This window comes from Ctenocephalides felis, unplaced genomic scaffold, assembly GCF_003426905.1.
Source record: "Ctenocephalides felis isolate EL2017-DRISC unplaced genomic scaffold, ASM342690v1 CF-g0.4_SCAFFOLD_00845, whole genome shotgun sequence".
Taxonomy (NCBI): domain Eukaryota; kingdom Metazoa; phylum Arthropoda; class Insecta; order Siphonaptera; family Pulicidae; genus Ctenocephalides; species Ctenocephalides felis.
In genome coordinates, this window is record NW_020536999.1 from 86,139,335 (window position 1) to 86,162,945 (window position 23,611).

At 31.2% G+C, this 23,611-nt stretch overlaps 1 protein-coding gene across 5 annotated transcripts in view; it reads left to right on the forward strand.

Annotated features, from left to right (window-relative positions):
- LOC113364094 (trafficking kinesin-binding protein milt) overlaps positions 1-19,594 on the forward strand; it is a 135,617-nt gene extending 116,023 nt beyond the window's left edge. For all 5 annotated transcript variants that reach the window (XM_026606563.1, XM_026606560.1, XM_026606562.1 and 2 more), the window contains 17 exons: positions 9,736-9,812; positions 11,730-11,952; positions 12,346-12,516; positions 13,613-13,743; positions 13,829-14,006; positions 14,084-14,216; positions 14,289-14,386; positions 14,450-14,591; positions 14,656-14,783; positions 14,867-15,109; positions 17,036-17,198; positions 17,282-17,430; positions 17,498-17,672; positions 17,778-17,925; positions 18,000-18,212; positions 18,285-18,486; positions 19,249-19,594. In XM_026606563.1, the coding sequence (XP_026462348.1) occupies positions 9,762-9,812; positions 11,730-11,952; positions 12,346-12,516; positions 13,613-13,743; positions 13,829-14,006; positions 14,084-14,216; positions 14,289-14,386; positions 14,450-14,591; positions 14,656-14,783; positions 14,867-15,109; positions 17,036-17,198; positions 17,282-17,430; positions 17,498-17,672; positions 17,778-17,925; positions 18,000-18,212; positions 18,285-18,486; positions 19,249-19,361 (2,661 nt within the window). In that variant the 5' untranslated portion in view covers positions 9,736-9,761 and the 3' untranslated portion in view covers positions 19,362-19,594. The remainder of the gene's footprint in view (positions 1-9,735; positions 9,813-11,729; positions 11,953-12,345; positions 12,517-13,612; positions 13,744-13,828; positions 14,007-14,083; positions 14,217-14,288; positions 14,387-14,449; positions 14,592-14,655; positions 14,784-14,866; positions 15,110-17,035; positions 17,199-17,281; positions 17,431-17,497; positions 17,673-17,777; positions 17,926-17,999; positions 18,213-18,284; positions 18,487-19,248) is intronic.
- Positions 19,595-23,611: the final 4,017 nt, after the last annotated feature.

Consider the following 23,611-nt stretch of genomic DNA (forward strand, 5'->3'; position numbering starts at 1 on the left):
GCGTTTAGATAAATTGCCAATTACATACACACGTTGTTGCATGTCATTTATAATAAACTGGACATGAAGATGTGGATGTTTATTTTGAACATTTAAATAAATTAGCATCATGTAATGTGAAAGCGGTCATTTCGTGTCTATTGTTTTTTTTGGCGTTGTAATTTTTGGTGTTGGCTATCCTAACTGTAATTTTATAACAATTTGGCAACCCTGGCAAAGGTTAAGTTTTTAAATATTATTTTGAGGTTATTATTTTGAAGGGGTGACAACTTTACATAATAATTTTATATGATAATAGTAATAAATGGTAGTCTGCTCGAAGGTAGGTCCATGGTGTGTGAGCCACCACAAATAAATGGTTCCCCTACCCTTTGTCTATCATTCCCATTACTACTATTCCCCCTTCCCTTTTACATTTTTTCATGCATTTTAAACCAAACTTCTGCTTCCATGCTTCTTGATCCTTTTCTTCTCTCGCGTAAGTCGTCAATCATCTGCATTCTTCTTTTTCCATTTCTCAATAATTTTATATAGTAAACCTTAACGAAGATGAGTTCTAATAATTTTATTATATATTATTTTGTTTGAGGTTACAACAAATATGGCGTCCACCATTTTAAAACAATTAAAAACCAATATGGCGTCCACCATTTTAAAACAAATTAAAAACAAATATGGCGTCCACTTGAAGTTAGTTACAATTAGGCACAGAGTAAAGAACCTTTAGAAACGCTCTGGCGCGAATATTCGAAATCGCTAACACTTATTTTTGGTTCAAAATTTTGGTTTATTGGTTCATAACTGTTTTATGGTCGATTTTTAGCTCCTGGGTGATGTGACGACTGCTAACATGCCGGTCAACTTTGATCATTTCTACTACGATTTTATCAACATTTTTGATGACTAGCCTACTAGTGCGAGGTGCATCTCTAAAAATTCCTGAACAAAAACCAATATTGCACATAATTGGCTGTTACTGTTTCGGAACCATAAACACCATTCACATCTTAGCCACCTAACTTGCATTTTCACCTTGTCAAAGAAAAACTGTAAAATGTATCGAATTTTTTCTTGGTTCACTTCCATTTCTAACACTCTGTAACTCATAAACCGCAGCACCAAACAAAAAAACAGCAAAAGATTTTTTACTGCAAAATGTCACCTTTCCAACGAGCATAAATCTGAAATTGTTTGATTGATACTTTATGAGAAATCTATCAGAATCATGCAGCCGTCTATGAAAACATAATGGATGTCTTTTTTTCCCAACCTAATGTTACAATTCTTCGCATGGACATCACTATCCGGGTCAATTTGATGTCATTTTTATTATTTTGAGGTAGTTTTAACTCCACATTGGCAAACCTGATGACCGTTTGATACATCAATTATTTTTTTGTTAGTAAAGTTATTGCAGCTTTACATTGGCAATATTATTAGAGTTTCTAATTGGTAACACTATTATAGTTTGACATTGGCAACCCTAATGGTTTACAAAAATTGGCAACCCTAATTGTTTACAAAAAATTGGCAACCCTGTACATGGTTTACAAAAAAATGTAGCCTAACTTACTAAATTTTAATGCAATATCTCAATTAGTTACAAAAATAGGGAAATTCTTAGCTATATCATTTTAACGAGCTATTCAGGTTGTGTTATGTTAGATATTTACAATTTCAATGGTTATAGATGGCGCTGATCTATCAATTTATTACGGTTCAGAGACATACTACATTTTTGTAGTTAGGTGCTGCTTACTGTTTTAATTTAAATGCTTTTATTGCACAATTATTTAAACTTAGCATGTGCAACACTGCTGGCTTTTTTAATTTTTTTACACGAGGCTTTAATATGTAAATATTTTTAGACGTAAAATATATTTTTGGACATAATTGTACTTGTGACCTCTAAAATGTTCTAAGTGAAAAACAAGATACCAATGGAAACAAGGAATCTTCTAAATCTTGTGCCAACCCTTTAGATATCCCTGATAACTTATATTGATTATACAACCATGACTTTATTATTAAATCTAAATCTAAGTGCAATTATTTAAAAAGGTAACATAATGTTGACCAAAATCTCCTGAAATAATGATCAACATATCAACCAAAAGATGCCTTTAGAGCCGTCCATGATAACATCCCTGACACGTTTGGATTTGGATTTTGTCGATATTGATGATGACGCTGATGAAGAACTGGCTGATGGACAAAATGTTGGTAAAAATGACTATAAATCCCAATCCAGTAAAAAAGAAGTGGACAGAAGTAGATATGTCGAGGGATTGTCTAAAAGTTGCACAGGTGACGTGATGTTTGGAAATAGCCATGTCGTTCATAAAAATGCCAAGGATTATGGATATATTAAGAGACAATCCAACAGTTTTAACGATGAAGTTATTTTGGACACCAAGGAAGTCGTTGGTCCCTTAAGTAAAAGCCTAATTTATCAAAAACCTGAAAGGACATGTTGCATGTCCATATTTACCAATTGTGCTTGTGACCAAGATGATGTCCTGACGCAAAAACAACGTTTGGATGATGCGATATGTAAATCTAAGATGCGTTTGGATCTACAAACAGACGTGGAGTTAGTAGACTTGCCTATTTTGACACCAGATTCTAAAAACGCCTACAATGTCCTAATCGCCAAAAGAAACGAAGCCAAGACCAATTTGAAAAAGCATTTAGACATTCTGAATGGCGACGAGGATTTTATACAAGTCCTAGACGAACCACGAGATGATCCATCCCCAAAACATCACCTAGAAATTGAACCAACTATATCTGATGATCAAATTTTGGAAGTATTATCCAGAACAAGTAGTTCTCCGGGATCTGGTGAAACCAGACTTAGATCTTTAGATGTGACTGGTAAATTACCAAGTTTTAGTTCTACTTCGGTACAAAACAGAAGTTCTGATCGCTCCTGGTCGATTTCTGATGCTTCAATGGACGAATTAGAGTACGACGATGAGAATTTGCCTATGCCAAGGGTAGTGAACTGATGAAGAGGAGCATTTCGGGGTTGTGCGATGAAGATCTTTTGGTAGAAGGTAAATTTTAGACAATGAAGGCGGTGAATAAATTTTGTTTTGAGTTTGGATCGAATTGGTTTTGGTTTTGTTGAGGTTTTGTTGGCAGTAATATTTTTTTTATTGTTTATAGTTTGAGTTATTCCTTGATATTTTTTTTTAAGTTTTGGAGTTTACAGAACTGTAGTAGGACTATGGGAAGAGATGTAATAAATAAAAATACAGGTCAAAATATTAAGGTTAACCTGTAGTTTACCTGTCTGCCATTTTACCTGTCCTCTAGTCTGCTAAATAAAAAAGATATAATTACTATAATAGCTTTTACAAGATAGGGATTTGTGGTACTAGTTGAAAACTTAGGGTAATATGTGTTTTTTACATACGCATTTTAAAAAATTTAAAATGGATTGATATAATAAATTAAACTTAAGTATTTTTTTACGAAAAGTCTTCGACCAACCCTTACCACTTGGTTTTAATCAAAATATCCGAAAAACTGTTTGGTGATTTTTTTTTATCATTTAAATCCTTAAAATTTCTCTTAACAAACTTCAAAAAGATTTTTCAAAATTCGAATAACTGTGTAGGAATAGTATCCATTCATATATCTGTATAGAAATTATATATATATATATATATATATATATATATATACCGTCGTATTTCGTGGCCAACACGAGGCGCATGCGCGCTCGGTCTAGGGGGGCCCCTCCCGAAAATGCAGAAATCCAATTCAACGAAGGAGACAACGGCGCGGCCGTCATTGTGCACTTTCGGCATTCATTATTCGGCATTCGGTAATCATTTCGATTAGATTGTGAAATTATACTGAATTAAATAATAATAACAACAATAAGAATATATATAAATAAAATTGATAAATTGCGTTGTGTGATCAGTGATTGTGTTAATAATTAATCAAGGGGGCGCGATTTTTACATTGTTTTAATTGGAAGAAGTGTAGGAGAGTTGAAAATAGTGCAGTTTTTGTAAAATCAATGACTGTGATTTTTATTGAATGGTATTTTTTTATTGTTTATATATTTATTAGATTTTAGGATTTATTTAAAATACACATGTTTTGGCTAACATCATATCCTTCATTCAGTGGAAAATTCTGCCAATTACAATAATTAAACTAAGTAAATAATTTGTAATAGTTTAAGGAAAAAATAAGCTAATCTAATTAATGAAACATTAATTTTATTGCATCATAGTATTAAGATGTTCAATATAGTAAAATCTATATATTTTCACATCACAACAAAACACACAAATAAACATGTATAATATTTATAAGTTATCATGATAATGTGTATTGACTGTTCTGAGTTTGGGATAGATATTTCGCATTTTTCAAAGAGAAAATATATAAATATACTTGTCATAAAAATTTGCAATAGTGTTCGGCAAATTATAAGAATGGCAATAACTATGAACTTTTGTCTTCTTTTTAATTTCAACACGCTATTCAAAAACCATGTATTTGTTTCGTTCAGATATGTAAAGTCGTTTCTTTTATTAAGAACCCTGTCGCCGTGTTATTGGATAAACATAAACAACCCTTCAACAAACCTCATTTTGAAAAAGTTTTTCACAAAGTGCAGAATTTTACTGTTAAAATACCTCTGTTATGGTTTTAATTATTTATATGGTCTGTAATCATAGTTTTGAATTGTTTACTGTTTTTTTAATTGTTTTTTGTTGATGTAGGCGTTTGCTCAGATTTTGGCTTGATTCGCCTACGTAAATGAGTTCGCAGTCTGTACATTTTATTTGATAAAGTAAGTTTCTTAGACGGTCTGAATTAAATTTGGATTTGACCTTAGTGAAAATGGAGTTAAGGATTGCATCACATTTTTGAATAATGAAAATAATACCAGAAAAACAATAAATGACAAATAATACATACCAACAATAGGCTACATTCTAAAATTTATATATATATATATATATATATATATATATATATATATTACACTACTGTTATACTGAGAGCTAATGACAAGAAAATATGTTTTATCAGAATAAAGTAGGTGCACCGAGAATAGCTAATTTTTAATCGCAAATAGACCAAATTATTTTTGCTTTACTATTTTGGAGATAAATAATAGTAAGAAAACAGTACTAACTTATTCGAGATTAAAACTATCCCAAATATTTTTAAAATTATTATAAAAAAAATCTAGAAGGCGACATAATATCATTGTTGTCTTTTTTTATTTTCGTTATTTTCATTATACAAGATTATTTATTTTCATTCTAAAACTTATTAAAAATAATACTATCTCACAAAATAACATAATAAAACGTAAATGTATGCAATTGATTTATTTTTTATCTCCATTTTTTATCTTACTATACACAGACAACATCTTGAAGTTGGTTCTATTATCATCTTAAAGTTGGTTCTATTATTATCTTGAAGTTGGTTCTATTATCATCTTGAAGTTGGTTTTATTATCATCTTGAAGTTCGTTATATTATCATCTTGAAGTTGGTTGTATTATCGCCTTGATGTTGGTTCTATTATCATTTTGAAGTTGATTCTATTATCGTCTTGAAGTTGGTTCTATTATCATTTTGAAGTTGGTTCTATTATCATTTTGAAGTTGGTTCTATTATCATCATCTTGAAGTTGGTTCTATTATCATCATCTTGAAGTTGGTTTTATTATCATCTTGAAGTTCGTTCTGTTATCACCGTGAAGTTTGTTCTATTATCATCTTAAAGTTGGTTCTATTATCGCCTTGATGTTGGTTTTATTATCGTCTTGAAGTTGGTTCTGTTATCTTGAAGTTAGCTCTATTATTGGTTTGTAACTTCGCTAAAGCGATCGCAGCGCCGGTTGCGTGCGAATATCGCAACCAATAAAAACCAATGATTTTAACACGTTTATAAAGCTCAAGTTATATTATTGTTTTCTTTATTTTAATTGGTGTTTAAGAACAATAAAGTGGCAAGTCGAATAGCTGAAGTATGAGTGTTTCATTTAAATGGGATCGGGTGAATTCCTGAAAGCTTTGTAATTGCGTTTTATGATATCATTGCGATTTGTTTATGCTAATTCCTATATCGCATATCGCACAGGTCGATTTATAAACAAATGGAAATTTTATATGTTTATAAACATATATATATATATATATATATATATATATATATATATTTATGTAGCCTCCTCTAATTTCCAATCCAATCCAATCGTCTTTAGTATAAAGAAAATTACACACCGCAACGGATGTGTTGCAAAGATATATTAATATTTCATAAATTGTTTAAATTTAATTTATTTATTGCTTTTTAATAATTCTAATAGTTTTGTGAAATTATAGTATATTGCAAAGTGAATAAAAAATTGATTTGAATATTTGTTTAAACGATTAAGAGTGCTTAAAAAATTGGCTACAATAGAGTGAATAAAATAAGTTATAAATGAAATAATATCCTTACTGGTTTTTTAAAATATAATAAATAATTTATAAAATAATAATGTATAAATAGATAAAACAAAATTGCGAATTGATATAATATTGTTATAGCATAATATAATCTTAATAATTCACAACCATTTTTTATATAGATCTCTGTTTATTGACTTATATAGATTTATTTAATTATTTCTTTGTTTGTTTGAAAAACCTTTTTCACTTTTTGTCATTATGCAATTATTGCTTATTACATTATTTTTTTATTTATGTTATTATACACAGAAAATATGTTACCAGAAATACTGGCATCGTGTGCACCGGTTTTTACTCTTTTATTTATTCTTTCATTTTTTATTTGTAAGCCAATTTGCTAATTTTGTTGTCTCGGCGTTTCAAGTCATTATGAATCATTTGATCCCAAATTTGGAAATGAGTATTTTTAGTTGGTATTTCCCAAAAATGGCGGAACTGATTTCAAAAATATAAAGCTATTTGATGAAATACGATAGAGGCGAGCGCTTATAGTATTGAGAAATTTCGAAAATTTAAAATGCATGTAATTAGCTCAATTGCATAAACACTTAATTATATTTTATGTCGAGAAATTGCATGTTACATTATATCAACGTCTAAAACTTAACCTCCAAATGGCACAAATGTCAGAATATGACTTTAGTTCGACTTCGAGCACAGTGACAGCTAATCTTTGCAATTATTATTTATTAAAATCTTAATTATTTATCAAAATATGCATTTATTTAACGAATTTTTTATCTAATCATTTATATATAATATGTTTGTATTAATTCGTTTCATTTATATATGAATTATTTTGATTAATGAATATATAACGAAAAAATCGTTTGTCGTAATATTAAAATCTTCAGTGCGCTTTTACCCTTAGAATTAACATTTGTATTAAGATGTTGTTAGGCGGATGGCGCATGTGTATTTTTTTAGTTTTTATAATTAAATGATTAAATGCAGAGATAAATGAATAAATTGTTAGATGCTAAACTTTTCACACACAAACGTACAATCACATAGATTTATACTTTGCCTTCGACTAACTAAAAATAAAATTGCATAAACAGTAGGGCCTCGATTAACCGGACTAATTATTGTTGATATAATCGGATAATCAAATGTACTATAAATGATGTTGCATATTTATTAAATATAACAGATACATATATATCAACGAAAATAATGTCTATTAAGAAATTGAAATTTCCTTATGTATTACAAACATATACTAAACTGCAGCATTAATCTTGCAAAAATTCGACTTGTAGGTATAAATTGAATTGAAATATGTACATATAAAACCATTATTGCTTACGCCAGGATCTCTTAATTTCAATTTAGATGTTCACCCCTCGAAACTTAGGAAAGCAAGAATTTCTTATCAACAAACATGGCGCCAATTATCAACAAACATGGTGTCAATTATGAACAAACATGGCGTCAATTATTAACCAACATAGCGTCAACATGAAGTTGGTTACAATAAAAGCATAGACTCAGATATTAATTCAGATTTTCATTAATAAAATTGCTAACAAAATCAAAATTATTTCAATATCTAAATAACTTTTCTTACAAATAAATAAATTAATGAATTAATTAATTAAAATAAATTAAATGGATAATTATATGTTTTAACAAATATATGTATGTATGAAGGAATAACTAATATATATATATATATATATATATATGTGTGTGTGTGTATATATATACGAGTATATATATATATATATATATATATATATATACATTCAGAAAGGTTCACCCTTGAAAACGTGACCCTCACGCCTCCAACAAAACATGCGCCCCCTCTCGTTCGGGATAATATCGATTTTCATCCCTCCAGCCGGGATACGCAAAATGGATACATTAATAAATAAAACGGAGATTATTTTAAGATTTTCTAATTTTAAATAAACGTAATAAATAATTTTATTCTTATTGTGAAGTGGATATTATGAAAACTATCGGATGACTATTGTTTTGTTGTTAACCTGAAGAGCTCGTTAAATTGTTTACAATTTATGTGGGTGATAAGTGTTGCTTAGTATTTTGCTGACTGTCGTGAGCGATTTTAAAAATGTGTAAAATAAAGACAAAAATAAGATTCTGAATCTTATTCTGCGATAAGATTATCTTGTTACTTTAGGTTGATTCATTTATTCTTTCTTTTGTTTATTCATTTATTCAGTTCATATATTTATTTATTTATTCATTTATTTACTTTCTCATTTATTAAGATAGTAAAGTACTTTGATATTACTTCAATTTTAATTGCTTCAGCATATCATTGAGGCCGCCACCAACTGTAGCACGTAAATTTACCCTAAGGTTTAATTCTAAATACAATTTATTTAAATATATAATATATTGAACATAAACCTGATTAATTTAAATTTTTATCTTGCGATAAGATAAAATAAGAAATTTATTTTCTAACAGGGGTCTCTGTTTTAATTTGTTTAGTATGTATGTATTGTTTGTTTTAATTTCGAGTAATGCAATACTTTATTTAATTTTTTTATAGAGAATAAAACCAAATGCAACAGTTGGCAACATCGAATAGAAAAAATGGCACGATATTTGATTGATGTAATTTTAAAAATTAACCAAATTCAGAACGCCAGAATTTCTTGCGACATATTTTCTGTCAAGTTTTTGTCATAAACATATTAAGAATTTTGGAAAAGTAAGAACATAACATTTTAATTCAAGAAAGTTGTTTTCTACCTGTGCTAGAAATAATTTATATACATGTAATATTTAAAATGTGGAATTTTTCTTCCATAGCTCTTTCAATTATCATCAGACTTAGTATTTGTTATTAAATTTTTACCCTCTGTACTATGTACAATTTTGACTGTTTCCTACCATAATGGTTATTAAAAAGTGCATAAACAAATAGAAAAAAATAATTTTCAAATTCTAAAAATGTGGTCACGGGCAGTGAAGGCGATAAAGGGGGGCAGGGGCTCAAAGAGCGCTTCGTCCAAAGATGATGAAGACTCCAAAGGTGTGCAAACAGAAAAAAATATGTGTTTAAAAAATTTATGTTTTTCTACTAATATTTGTGTCCCCCCTGCCTTTCCCTAGGACTTCACTGATATAAACCAACTATATATTTATTGTGGGCAATTGAAGTTGTTTTATGGTGAATTTGGATAATTGTTTAATATGTAGATTGTTGATTATATTGGTTAATTTGTTTTTTATTAATTTTTTTCTCTTTTTTGCAGTTCTATGCAGCAATCGTGTGAGCCAAATGACAAAAACCTACAATGATATAGAAGCAGTCACAAGGCTTCTCGAAGAGGTAAGCTATCGATTTATAAGACTAGTGTTTCCCAAACTTTTGCAGACCATGTCACACTTTGACACACATAAACCCCAATATAAAAAATTTAAACTTTGGAAATCGTTATCTTCAAATATATATTTGAATATTAAGCCATTAGTTATTAGGATTTTACCTCTTTGTGACTGACATCTAGCGTTGCTTTTGTTAAATAACATAAAGTTCTGTGGAATTCATTTTTTAACACTCAGCATGAATCACTGATTTAGAAACTCTAGTGATTGTTATTTTAATAGTCTTCAAGTTTTTGTGGCCTTCGATAATCATAAGAAGCGATTCAGCAGAAATTTTTACCGAAATCTAGATAAGTTTAGAACCTATGCAAATACATTTAGCATTTTTTCGAACCTGGTTGAGGAACCGTTTGAATTTTGTTTAAAGAATTGAATGCAGTTGATGTCGTAAAATGTTTTGATTTGAATCATTTGTAATTAATTTAAAAAAGGACGGTTGTGATGGTTTTACTTTTTTGTGACCTCCAATAACTAGAGAGTAAAGATGGCACAACTATTTTGTTTTGTTTTCAAAGAATGATAATTTTGTAATAAAATCTATAACATTTCGTCAGATAATTTGATATATTCTAAAATATTTTGATTTAGATTTAAAACTGCGCTTTGAAATGGCAATTAGAAATTTCTTATTAATTTCATTCTGTAATCTGTTTTTTATTAACAACTAGCAAACCCGACGAACTCCGTTTCGCCACCAGATGGTTTCGTGAGAAAGATGAAGAAATTTTTTGTTTGTTTTATATTTGAAAAGGAAAAATTACACAACAGTAATGAATTTATTTCGATTACAAAAATGAGTTGAACTTCTCTAAGTAAATGAAAGTGAATCTGCAAATTATCTACTTTATTGAAGAGCCTTTTGGTAAACTACATTTTTTGTTTTTTGGCCTATAACTAAAAAATGTATACATCTATATTTATGTATGAAAAATGTGTTTTCGATTAAAAATATCCTATTGGGCACTGCGAAATGAAACGGCAATAGAAATTTTTCTTCGCAGTGAGATCTATTTTTATGGTTGAGAAATGTATTAGAAAAGGATAGTGAGGGTGCGAGAGAGGTAATAAAGAGAAGTAGAGAAAAGAAAAGAAGCAGAAAAAATGAAACAGAGATAAAGAGAAATTCAGAGAAAAGGGGAATGTAAGAAAAAAGAGAGACATAGGAAAAGTGAAAAACAGAGAAAAAGTAGGAAATACAGAGAGAAAAAGAATGAAGTCAGAGGAAGAGAAAACTATAGAGTAAAAAAGGTAAAGTAAAAGAAGAAAAATAAGTCAGAGAGAGAAAAAACAGAAAGAATTATGAGAGAAAAGAAGAGAAACAGCAACAAAGATGGAAAAAGAAAAGCAAAGAGAAAGCAACAAAATACAAAACCTCTCTATCTCTTTCTAACACATAAATAAATAGCATTGGTTTCGATTTATTAATTGATTAATTAACTATTTTAATCCATATAATAATCACATAAATTTGAATTTATCGAGTTGTCAGTTGATAAAGGTTTATAACTTTGCTAAAACAACCATAGCGCCTCACACAAGCGAGTGTCACAACTTAGAACTTAGAATAGTAGTTATATTGTATTTGATTTCTATACTAATTTAATTGTTTTAATACTTTGGTTAATCAATTATTTAAGTAATTAACTAAATAGTTGCAATATAAGTTATACTTGTTTATCTATGGAGTTAATATTCAAACTTAAGGTCGATCTGTCATTACTATAAAACGTTTCACTGGTTCATAACTTTGCTAAGTCAACAACAGCGCCTCAGCACAATTGTCGGCTGCAACCTTAGAATATAATATTTTATACTCCTTTTCTTCTTATTAATTAATTATTAATTTTCTCTTTTTCTTTAGAAAGAAAAAGACTTAGAACTCACAGCCCGCATTGGCCAGCAACTGTTGGCCAGAACAGGAACCCTCGAAGCAAGAGTGACGGAACTCGAAGCGGAACTAAAATGCTCGAACGAGCGAGCGGCCCAATTGGCACACGATCTGGCAGCTAAGAGCGAGCTCGTCAGGGTGCTCGCCAGCGATCAGGATGGGGCCGACTCCGCAGACGGGGGAGATGATGAGCTGGGTAAGATAATGGTCAATTATTTGCAAGTTTTGTTGGGGTTTTACTCGCACTATTTATAATTTTGATTTAGGACAAATGTTAGAAAAAGCTATTTGATGTTTTATTATTTCTCTGTACTTTTGAGTCACTCAGTTAACACCGAACGGCGGTAGCAATCTGAAATCCACATAGATTCCACATCGGTGTCACAACGCTTGTGGATTTCAGATTGCTACCGCTGCTTATATCACACGGGGTTCTCCGGGTATTTATATGTTTTATTTTTTTAATGTAATTTCTGACGAATAAATTCATTTCCATATCGGAATTACATATTTTTTCTTATATTGGTATGGGTTTTTTTCTTTTCTCTTTTTACATGAATCTTTTCTATAATAAAATTTATTTTTTAAGATTCACCTACCGGCGAGCTGAAATTGAGCGGAGAGCTCCTGCGTCGCAAATTGCGTCAACTGGAGCAGGACAATAGGGCACTGAGAGGCGAAGCAGCACGTCTGCTACAAGATACAGATGCCTGCGAGGAAGCAGAAGCAAGGCTGCTCAAGGACTTCACGGCACAACTATGTAAGAAGATAAATGATAATATTTGTCGTATTTAAAATTATTTAAAATTATACTGTTTTTTTTTACTTTTTGGATGCTTTGTCCCTTTCTTTCATCTTTCGTTGCTTTCTTTATCTCGCTCTTTCCTCTTTTACCTCTCATTCTTTCCCTCGCTTGTTTTCCATCTCTCTCTTCCTCACTATAAACTACTTTTTTACCTTTTGTTTTTCTTGTTTTTTCTTTGATATCTTTTTCTTTCCATATATTACTCTCTTATATCATCTCTTTCTTCCGTTTTCTCTATTATTCTTTCTGTTTCTTTTTGTTTTGTGTTTTGCTACCTGCTCTCTTTGTTCTTTCTTTTCCTTATTGTTTTTTCTCTTTCTTCTCTTTTTTTCCTTTCTGTTTTTATTAATTCTTCCTTTTTTCTTTTTTTTCTTCTTCTACTCTCTTTTTTTGTTTTTTTCATCGTTCTATTTTCATTTCTGTTTTTTTTTTTTTTCTGGCTTTTCCTTCTTTACTCTGTATTTTCTTTCTCTAACTTCCTTTTTTTTCCTCTTCATTTCCTTCTTTTTCCCTGTGTTTTATTTTTTCATTTCTTTTTTTCTCTTCTTCTTTCCTTGTCTCTGCATTTTCTCTTTTCTCTGATTCTTTTCTTTTCTCTGCTTCTTTCTTTTTCTCTGCTTCTTTCTTTTTCTCTGCTTCTTTCTTTTTCTCTGCTTCTTTCTTTTTCTCTGCTTCTTTCCTTTTCTCTGCTTCTTTCCTTTTCTCTGCTTCTTTCCTTTTCTCTGCTTCTTTCCTTTTCTCTGCTTCTTTCCTTTTTTCTGTTCCTTTCCTTTTTTCTGTTTCTTTCCTTTTTTCTGTTTCTTTCCTTTTTTCTGTTTTTTTCCTTTTTTCTGTTTCCTTCCTTTTCTCTGCTTCTTTCCTTCTTTATTTTCTGTTTTGCTCTCTTTCTTTCTTACTTTTTTGCCTGTTTTTTGTTCTTTTATTTTCTTTCTATCTCTCTCTCTATGCTTCTCTTATTAATTTATTTTTCAAATAAGATTATTATTACTGATGATAAATCATCTTATTTATCTAGAATGAATTTTACACATTTTGTCTTTATTTTTTTCAGCAAATGCCAATCTCGAAGTCGATGCCCTTCATGAAGAACTTGAGAAGCAGAAGGAGGAGAACAGGCTTCAAAATGAAAGAATATTATATCTTACGGAGAAGCTGAACGAAGCAGAATTGAGGCTGCACAATGTAAGATAATACACAAATCATAAACTAAACTTTCAAAAGAAATCTTAAATTTTTATTTTCATTTATCCTTTACTTTTATTTACAGTTCAGTGCAGAAAACGAACACATGACCACAATCCTCAATGTAACTCGTGAGAACCAGACCTCGCTTGCAAGCGAGTTGGCAGAGTTCAAAGAAAGACATGCCGAGGCCATGGCATTGTTGAGGGACGCTCAAGAACAACTGAGGAGACAGAGGAGGAAAGCAGCACCTGCTGTTCGAGGTAAAAGAAAATTTCGTTAAAGGATACATCTGATGAAAAAATGATTTTCTCCATAAAATGTTTTGTTTTCTTTTAAGGTTGTGGTATAATGCCTTCGTTGATCTATGCGAATGGCGGTGGTGCTCAGCCTGATTCGCTGCAAAGCGAATTGGAGAGTTCATTGTACTCAGAACTGAGCATGGATAGTGGAATATCAGGAACAGGACTCACGTAAGCATATATTTTGCTATATCATTGTAGGTCTCTAGGATATATTTTGATTTTTTTGTTGTTTTTTTACAGGCCTGATTACAAAAAAGTATTCAACACTGTGCAATGTGCTTCCAAAAACTCTGCAGATACCCAAAACTTTGCAACACTTCAACCTAATTATGATCAAAGTAATAATTAACTATTTTTTGTTTTTCTTAAATATTTCTTGTGCTAATATATTTCATTTGCAGCTATTATGAGTTCTTCAAACCAACCTAGAATGAGTTCTTTCCAAAGTGCTTCTTCAAATAGAAGTTCTATGTACAGTAATTCTACACAAGGCCTAGTCTACCTCGATAGTCCCGCCATGTCCGACACTGAAGAACTTTATCCGTAAGTTAAAAATAAAACTTCGGTTTTGACTTTGAAATAAATTACAATTTAATATCTGTTTTAGGGGTGCACCTGTCGCTGGAGTACCTGGCATTCCTGGTGCCGCCGATTTGAGTGATGCTTTGAGAAGGTTAACGCCAGCTGAGGTCATGACGCGAAGAGCTGTGTTAAGCGGGGGACCACTTTATGCAGGTAGTAAAAAATACTGATTCAAATTGTGAAGAAAGGACACTTTTATGAACTTTGCTTTATTTTTTTTTTTTCTTTTTTTTCAGACTACGACTACGATAATCTTGGAGGTGGCTGCGGTCCAATAACAGGTTGGCGCACGCCTGACAGTGTCATGTCAACAGGTGGTTCTTCCAGTGGGGTTTCGTCGAGACACAGTGGAGGCACCAGTTCTGGTGTGGGAGGTTCCATGTGGAGACCGCCTAGAGATGTTTTGCAATTAGTTAAACCTATGGAAGGATCACATACTTTAAGGCACTGGAGCAGGCTGGCTACGCCCACATTGGCAGGTAAAGGATAGATATATTTATACATGTATTTTATGAAGTCTCTAATTGGGACATCTTCATATTAGGACATATTTCTTTTTTGACCTATGGTGATCAATAATCTTTGCTTTTTTTCTATCTTTTTTTTCATTTCTTCCTGAAAACTCTCTAATATTCTATTCTTTCTGTTTCTTACTCCGAAACTATTTTAGTCTAGAACTACTATTTTTAAAGTTTTACTGCTATTAGAGACTCGGATACTGCCATTTGTTACTCGAAACGTATTAACCGAGAACTATCTTTTGTTACTTGAGATCTGGTTACTTGGTAACGGTTATTTCAGATTTTTATTAATATGAACTTTTAGAAATTTAGAAACTGGAAAAGAGTTCAAATTATTATTCCAAATAAATGAAGGATTTTCTGATGGTCAAGGGAGATCTTTTTTATTTGTAAATGTTTAAAAGAAGATTTGATAACTTAAACTGGTAATTGCTTAAAAGAAACTATTTGGCAACAAAATTTTAGATGCTTTTCAATTTCGTGTTGTGGTCATCATAATTTTGAGCTTTATTGATGGAATAAATGCCGAAATCGAGAACCAAATAAAGTAACAAAGATGTGTGCATTTAAAGGAAAAAGAAATGAAAACCGACCAAAAATTGATTCTTGAGAAACACCTATTTTGTCTATTAACTTTTGAACCTGGGCAATCAATGAAATAAATTCTTCGAGTTCTGTTTAAAATTTTAATAATTAAAGCTTATTGGAACAAAACCATACATATCTAATTTATCAATGAGAGTTGTAAAACACTTTGAAGATGATGACAGAAAACGGTAACACAATAATTTTTATCATCAAATGAGTTAATGGCGAGTGTCGAGATTTTTTTCGATGCTTATTACTTCTTACTTGGCACTTACCATTGTTCTCGAAATTTACCATTTCTCTCTCTGGACATTTAACATTTCTCCTTCGATATTTAACATTTCTTCCTCGTCATTTATCATTTCTCTTTCGACATTTACTATTTCTCTTTCAACATTTACCATTCCTCTTTCGACTTTTACCATTCCTCCTTCGACATTTACCATTTCTTTCTCGATGTTCACAATTCTTTTTTCGACATTTACTATTCCTTTTTGGAAATTCACCATTCCTTGCTCGACCTTTTGTAATTTCTCTCTCTCGCTTTCGTAAATTTACATTCCGCTTTCGAAATTTACCATTCCCTTCTCGAAATTTATCATTCCCCTCACTCGAAATTCACCATTCCTCTCTCAAAGTTTACCATTCCTCCTCGAAATTCACCATTTCACTCTCTACATTCATTATTTCTCTCTCTACATTCACCATTCCTCTCTCTACATTCACCATTCCTCTCTCTACATTCACCATTTCTCTCTCTACATTCACCATTTCTCTTTCTACATTTACCATTCCTCACTCGAAATTCACCATTCCTCACTCGAAATTCACCATTTCTCTCTCTACATTTACCATTTCTCTCACGACATTTACCATTTCTCTATCCCGTAAATTAATATTCCGCTCTTGACATTTACCATTTTTCTCTTGAAATTTACCCTTCATCGCTTGACATCCACCATTCTTCTCTCAACATTTACCATTCCTGGCTCGACCATTTGCTATTTCTCTCTCTCTCCTAAATTAACATTCCGACATTTGCCATCTTTCTCTTGAAATTCACCATTCTTCTCTTTCTCGAAATTCATCGTTTTTCTCTCAACATTTATCATTCTGCTTTTGACATTTACCTTTCCTCTCGCGACAATTTACCATTCCCCTCTCGGCATTTATTCAAATCTGTTCAATATTATGACCAATGTATAAATAATAATTAACTATCCTTAAAGTTGTGTTGAGGACATTGAGGACATGCCAACGCTTCTTGAATCATCTTAATATTTGTTTCTACTACAGGATTGTTGGAAGAGCGTCCAGGTGTCCAAATCCGAGGCGGACGTGGTCTGGACGAACTTGGTATGGAACTGTACACCCTCTCAGATCTCGAGGAAGATGATGATATCTCGTTGCCAGGGAAACGGTTCCAAAATTCTGGCTGTGTATATACATATACTAACAGGTACAATAAATAATAATAAATAATAAATGCATTATTTTTAATTTCTATTTGAAACTATTTGATGATTATGTTATTTCTTTTAGTACTGTGATGCATCCAGATGACGGCAGCATTTGTGGCACAAGCGAGTATGGTTCTCGCCTGTGTTCAGTTCAGCCTACACCGGGTACTCAAACACCTGCACCTCGCACTAGATCTAATTCGACATGTTCTACATTCTCAACTAACATGGGTAAATAGATTTATTAACTATCTTTTCTCTTGGTCAACAGAATATTAGCATTTTGTTTTCAATTTAGGTCTTGCCAGTGTGCTGAATGAAAGAGGGATGCAGAGCGGCGTTCCGTCCTGCTTCAACACACCAGCGTCAGTTCGTGGCGGAATGTTTTCGACGAGCACCACGAATGGGCAGGACTACACTCCAACAGCTACTCCTTGTAATAGTCCTGATGGATCACCAATTGCCACACCAAGGTAGGAAGAAAATAATATAATTTACAAATGCTAATTAACATACACATAGGTCCAGATTTTAGTTTTGCACAAATTTTGTACCAATTTTCAATTATCCTTGTCCAGATGTTCCAGTCCTGAACCAGTATCACCTCATGCCGGTATTGCCAGCTTATTAAGTCAAGGAGCAGATCTGCTGTGGCGCACTTTTGGAACTGGTTTATACCCTGAAAAATCCATTGAGCACCATGATTTATCTCCATCGGACACCAAGGTAAATATAAAATTTTACACTTTACTGATTGATAAAAGACAGAGATAAGTATATCCTTAATTTTTTATTCCTAGTCGGTGAGCAGTATAGGTCTCGTCGACAGCGTGAAACGTCTAGGATTAGAATCTCTGATTATACCCCCTGGAGACACCATCGACAACAGGTATGGTTACAATGAACCATTGTCTTTGCATTTAAGAGGGGCAGGAAGTGTGGTGACTCGGCGGAACGACGCTGGACCGATGGCCAGATTAGCAAGCATCAGGGCTGCGCTTAAAGAAGCCGAGGTAAAAAACATATATCAAACTATCCCAAGTACATTATGAATATTTTTTTCATTTGAATTATTTCTTCTTCAGGCGCATTCTGAAGGTGCACCACGTGTTCAGCCAGAGACGCCTAAAGAATCAAAAGACTCCGCCAGTCCTAAAGCTGCTGAGGTGGCTAGTCCTTCACCTAGGAGGGCGAGAGGAGGAGCTGCAGCTGATAGAAGGGCTAGGATGAGGGAACGAAGGATTACCAGGACTGATTTAGGAACTGTGGTCCCTACTGGTGCAAAAGGTAAGGGATTTTGTTAATTGTGAAGATAGATGAATCGTAAGGATCATTGCTACTTTTATTCATTTGATTAACCCTCAGCATGTTTTTTTTTTAATTTTATTTGGTATAATTTATAGTAATTGCAAAAAAAACTAATGTGTATCACATCGTGCCATGAGGTAAATAGCAAGAACTTTTCCGTACTAAATTAAAATTTTGAAAATCTGGGTTATCTACGATATTCAAAAAAAATAATAATAATTTTTTTTTTTCCAAAACCGTGTTGTGTTTTTTCAACACAAGCAGAAAGTTTTTGAACCATTCAAATCGGATGCTTAGAATTTAAAAGTTAAAAACTGCCATTTTTTGCATATTTAACTCCGTATCTCCGAAACGGCTGGACCTGCCTTTGCTAAAACCTAATCACCACTTCTCCCCATCATTACAAATTGAATGTTTTTTGAATCATTCAAATCGGATACTCGGCTCTCTCAAAAACTCGATTTCTATTTTCTGTTCTCTTTGCTCCGTATCTCCATAACGGACGGACCTGCTTTTGCCAAAAACTAATCAGCACATCTATCAGCCGTCTATCAATAGGAATCGAATGTTTTTTGAACCATTCAAATCGGTTAATCCGCGCACCCGAAAACGTCGACGGATTATCATTTACGAATTACGGATCCGTCATTTATATTATGCAGGCTAAATGCCACTTAAACTTAGTCGGCTTTGTAATTATAATATCAGATGTATTAACTTAATTATAATTCTTTCCTCTAGTTAAAAAGGATCAAGAGGCTCCAACGACCACTTCAACAGAAGAAGCCCCCAGAAGATCAGCCTTTGGCGCAATAGGCGCTCTGCTGTTTGGAAGAAAAGGTGGTCTGCTGTAACATCACATTGTTTAAAAGTAAATTCGCACACATCACAGGGTTTGTTGAAAATGTTTATTTTTAATCGATTGAGTAAATAGATTTTTGATTCCGTTGTTCGATGGTAAAGGAAATAGAGATAAAAGGTAAAAGATAATTTTTTATCTTGTTTGAAATGGAAAAACTCTAGTAGAGATTTTTTGCAGTTGTTGATTTTAGAAACTTGCCAACAATTAATTTTAGGTTGATATTAAACACCAATAAAGAGCAAAATCTTGGTTCAAGATATGTACATTTATTCTCAACAATTTTACTCATTTTTTTATCATTGAACGACTGATATCTTTATACTTTACCCAAACTTCCAAATGCTGTTGATAATTTTAAAAGTTTTAATTTATTTTTAATACGACCACTCGTTTTACAATACATCATCGTGTGCTCAAAAGTGCACATCAAGTGCATTGTGTGTATGAATGCATGTATGTATGTATATTTAGATTAAATTTATTATCCTTGTGGATGTAAAATTGATTTGATACAATTTCTTTTTTGATAAAATTAAAATAAATGAATCTTGTAAAAATTTTAATGAATCCAAGAGGATGTAAAATTGAAATGATTGAAATTAACATTTTTTTGTTGATAGTGGATGATATTATTATGTAGTTTTGTAATTGAATAACGGTTTTCAAAGTGTATTTTAAAGGATTTTAAATACTGTATATAAAATATGTGTAAATGATGATGAACATTTATATTTTTAAATAATTCAGTATTTTTTTAGATTAGCAGAATTTTATATATATATATATATATATATATATATATATATATATATATTATTATATATATATATATATATATATATATATATTTATTTATAATCATATAGGTTGTGTTTACATTTTTTAATACTAAATATAAATTATCATATTGTTGTTGAACTTATTGGATAAATTAAACTTGCAATTTTTTTCTTATCAATCTTCAATTTCCTTCGTCATTATAAGTGTTTACTGATGTTTAATAAACTTTTTTGACATATTTTCTGTCAACCTTTTATCCTAAGGTGAGCGTATTTCTTCGACATTATAAGTATTTACTGATGTTTAATAAACCCCTTTTGAAGCCAATTCTAAACAGAATGAAAATGTTATAGTAATGCTATTTTATGGGATTTTATTATATCTTTGTATGAGTTAGTAGTAACAAACTACCAAAAGGCTATGTCTGTGCTGTTTGATCAGACGTTTTACACACAAAACCTAACCTCCAAAATGCACAATTGTTAAATAACAATTTTATCATAAGTGCAACTTTCTATTGTCTCTTTCACATAAGTGAAGTTAGGTTTTATTTGTCAAACGCCTGACTTCACAGCAAAGATGTAGCTTTTTCACAAGTTTTGACCACAAACTCATACGATTATAGACCCACATTAAGCATTACCATAAATAATATTTACCATTATAATAAATACATCTATTTTATCCGAGAACTGGCACCTGTAATAATATTGTTTAATACATTTTTAGTACCAGATTTTAGTAACAGTAAAGCCCAGTGCACACGACGCCAGTATTTCTTGTAACATATTTTCTGTCAAGCTTTTATCGTTAGGTGAGCGTATTTATTTGACATAAGTAATTACTGATGTTTAATAAACCCCTTTTGGAGCCAATTCTAGACAGAATAAAAATGTTATAGTAATGCTATTTTAGGGGGCTATCTTCGTATGAGTTAGTAGTAACAAACTGCCAAAAAGCTATGTATGTGCTGTGTGATCAGACGTTTTACACATAAAAACTAACCTCCAAAACGCATAATTGTCAAATAACAATTTATCAAAAGTGCAACTTTATGTTGTTTGTTTGACAGAAGTAAAGTTAGGTTTTATGTGTAAAACGCCTGACTTCACAGCAATAACATAGCTTTTTGACGCTTTGTTATTACCTTCACGATTCATATGATTATAGATCCGCAACATAACATTACCGAAATATACTTATTTTATTCTAGAACCTGTCCTTTAATATTGTTTAATAAAGGTTGGTACCAGATTTTAGTACCTGTAAAGCCCGGTGCACACGGCGCCAGTTTTTCTGGTAACATATTTTCTGTCAAGCTTTTATTTAAACGATAAATATAACTTCAGCATTTTATTATTATTTTAATGTTATAAATATGAGATAAGATCATTACATGGGTTTATCCTAATACACCTGTTTATGTTTACATTCCAATAAAATAGTTTTTTTGTACACGGTCTCCTTATGATAAAAACTTGACAGAAAATATGTCACAAGAAATTCTGGCGTCGTTAATAATCTCAATACAAAATTAAATTAAAATAATGCAATATTTTGTAAAAGAAAATGAATGTACATATTTATAATATAAAAGCACTCAACAAGCTTTATTAAATTATAAAAGAAAAGTTAAATATGAACACGATATGAGTTTCAACAATATAATAATTTATATATATATATATATATATATATATATATATTTAATTTAAATATTATTTATTATCTGCAATTAGACATGATTATTAATTAACCCTAGAAATTAATTAGCCTAGTTTTAACATCAATTCGACCACGGACCAAATTTTTAACCGTGTTTGAGTCACATTTATAATTAACAATAAAAAACTATTAGGACGTCACTGGTTAGCTAGAACACTCATTGTAAAATTATAGTCGATTGAAAAATAACATTTGTAAATGATAATTTGGTTTTATTTGGACACTCGATTGGGACAAGAAATAAAATTAATATATATTTATAAATATATATAATGGTGTAAATGGAAAATTGTGACTATGGCAAATCTATATCAAATAGATTTTCAAGCTAATTAGTCCACAAAAAAAGATATTAACGATTGCTGTGAAAAATAAAGGATCTTTGGAGAGTTTGATGTGCCAATCGTGTGTGCATCGATGCAGATGGTGCAAAGACATAATAAACAATTCAGTAAAAGATTTAGGGTACAATTTTTGAATATTATATTTTGGTAAAAAAGCTATATATTTGTTGTGAGATGAGGCTTCTTACACATAAAACCTAACCTCCAAAATGCACAAGTGTCGAATAACTATTTTATCATAAGTGCAACTGATGCCACCTTGATGACACATACGTGAAGACTAACTGAAGTAAATTTATGACATGTTAAATTTATGCATTTTGGAGGTTAGGTTTTATGTGTTAAACGTCTGGACCGATAATGTAATGAAAGGCCATGTTGCTCCAACTTCCATTTATTATACTACTGAACCATACTGAAAACTGTCAAAATGTCTTGTATTTACTGTGCATTCAGGCGTTTTACACAAAAACTGCAACGTTACTCATATGTTATGAAGCTGGTTCAGAAAGACCCTGTTATCTAAGATCGTTTTTTTGACATTTGTGCGGTTTCTATCTGATAATCTGTGAAAAACGCCTGACTGCACAGCAACCACATGACCTTGCCAATATTTTGTATGAAAAGTTCTTCAAAACATAGCCTTGCCATAACATTGGTTTATTATTATTGTTAATTTATGATTTGCACCATTCATTTTTAGTTAATTATTTAAAAGATAGCTCCAGATTTGGCAAAGAGGCACGAGCTCTTTACAAGAAAAATAGAACAGTGCCTAAGTAGGATAAAAAAAGTTGAAGTGTAAATTGGTTTATCGGATAGATAAAAGCATTATGTAAAATTTAAATTATTAGATAAATACATAAATATAAATATATATTGTAATTGTAGTTGTTTAAGTAGTTGATAATAGTTTTAGCGTTCTTTATTTATATTCTACATGTAATTTAATTTTAAAACATCAATAAAATCGTATATATTCGTTATACGTTTTGTTTCTTTGATAAGTAAAGTAGTGTTGTATGGCATAATGCCTTAAGGCAAATTTTGCAAATATTTTCACTCGAATACTTTTTCCAATTTCGGGTGTCAAACGATCCAGAATTAAATTGACTGAAGAATCTCCTACTCGAAGATTTAAAAGAAATGACGGTACGATCTTAAATTAATGTCATAAAAAGCAGATTCATTGGCGATAAACTCTTCAAATGCATGAAGACCAGCATATTATGTCTTAAGAAATAATATTATTTTGATCGGCAATAAATATATGCAAACAAAACGATTCAGAATGACTTGAAAATGTCGGAAAAAAGAGACTTATGAACAGAACATAAATTATACAAGTTGGACTTTCTGAAAACAAAACTAAATATAAAAAAAATAAAACAAA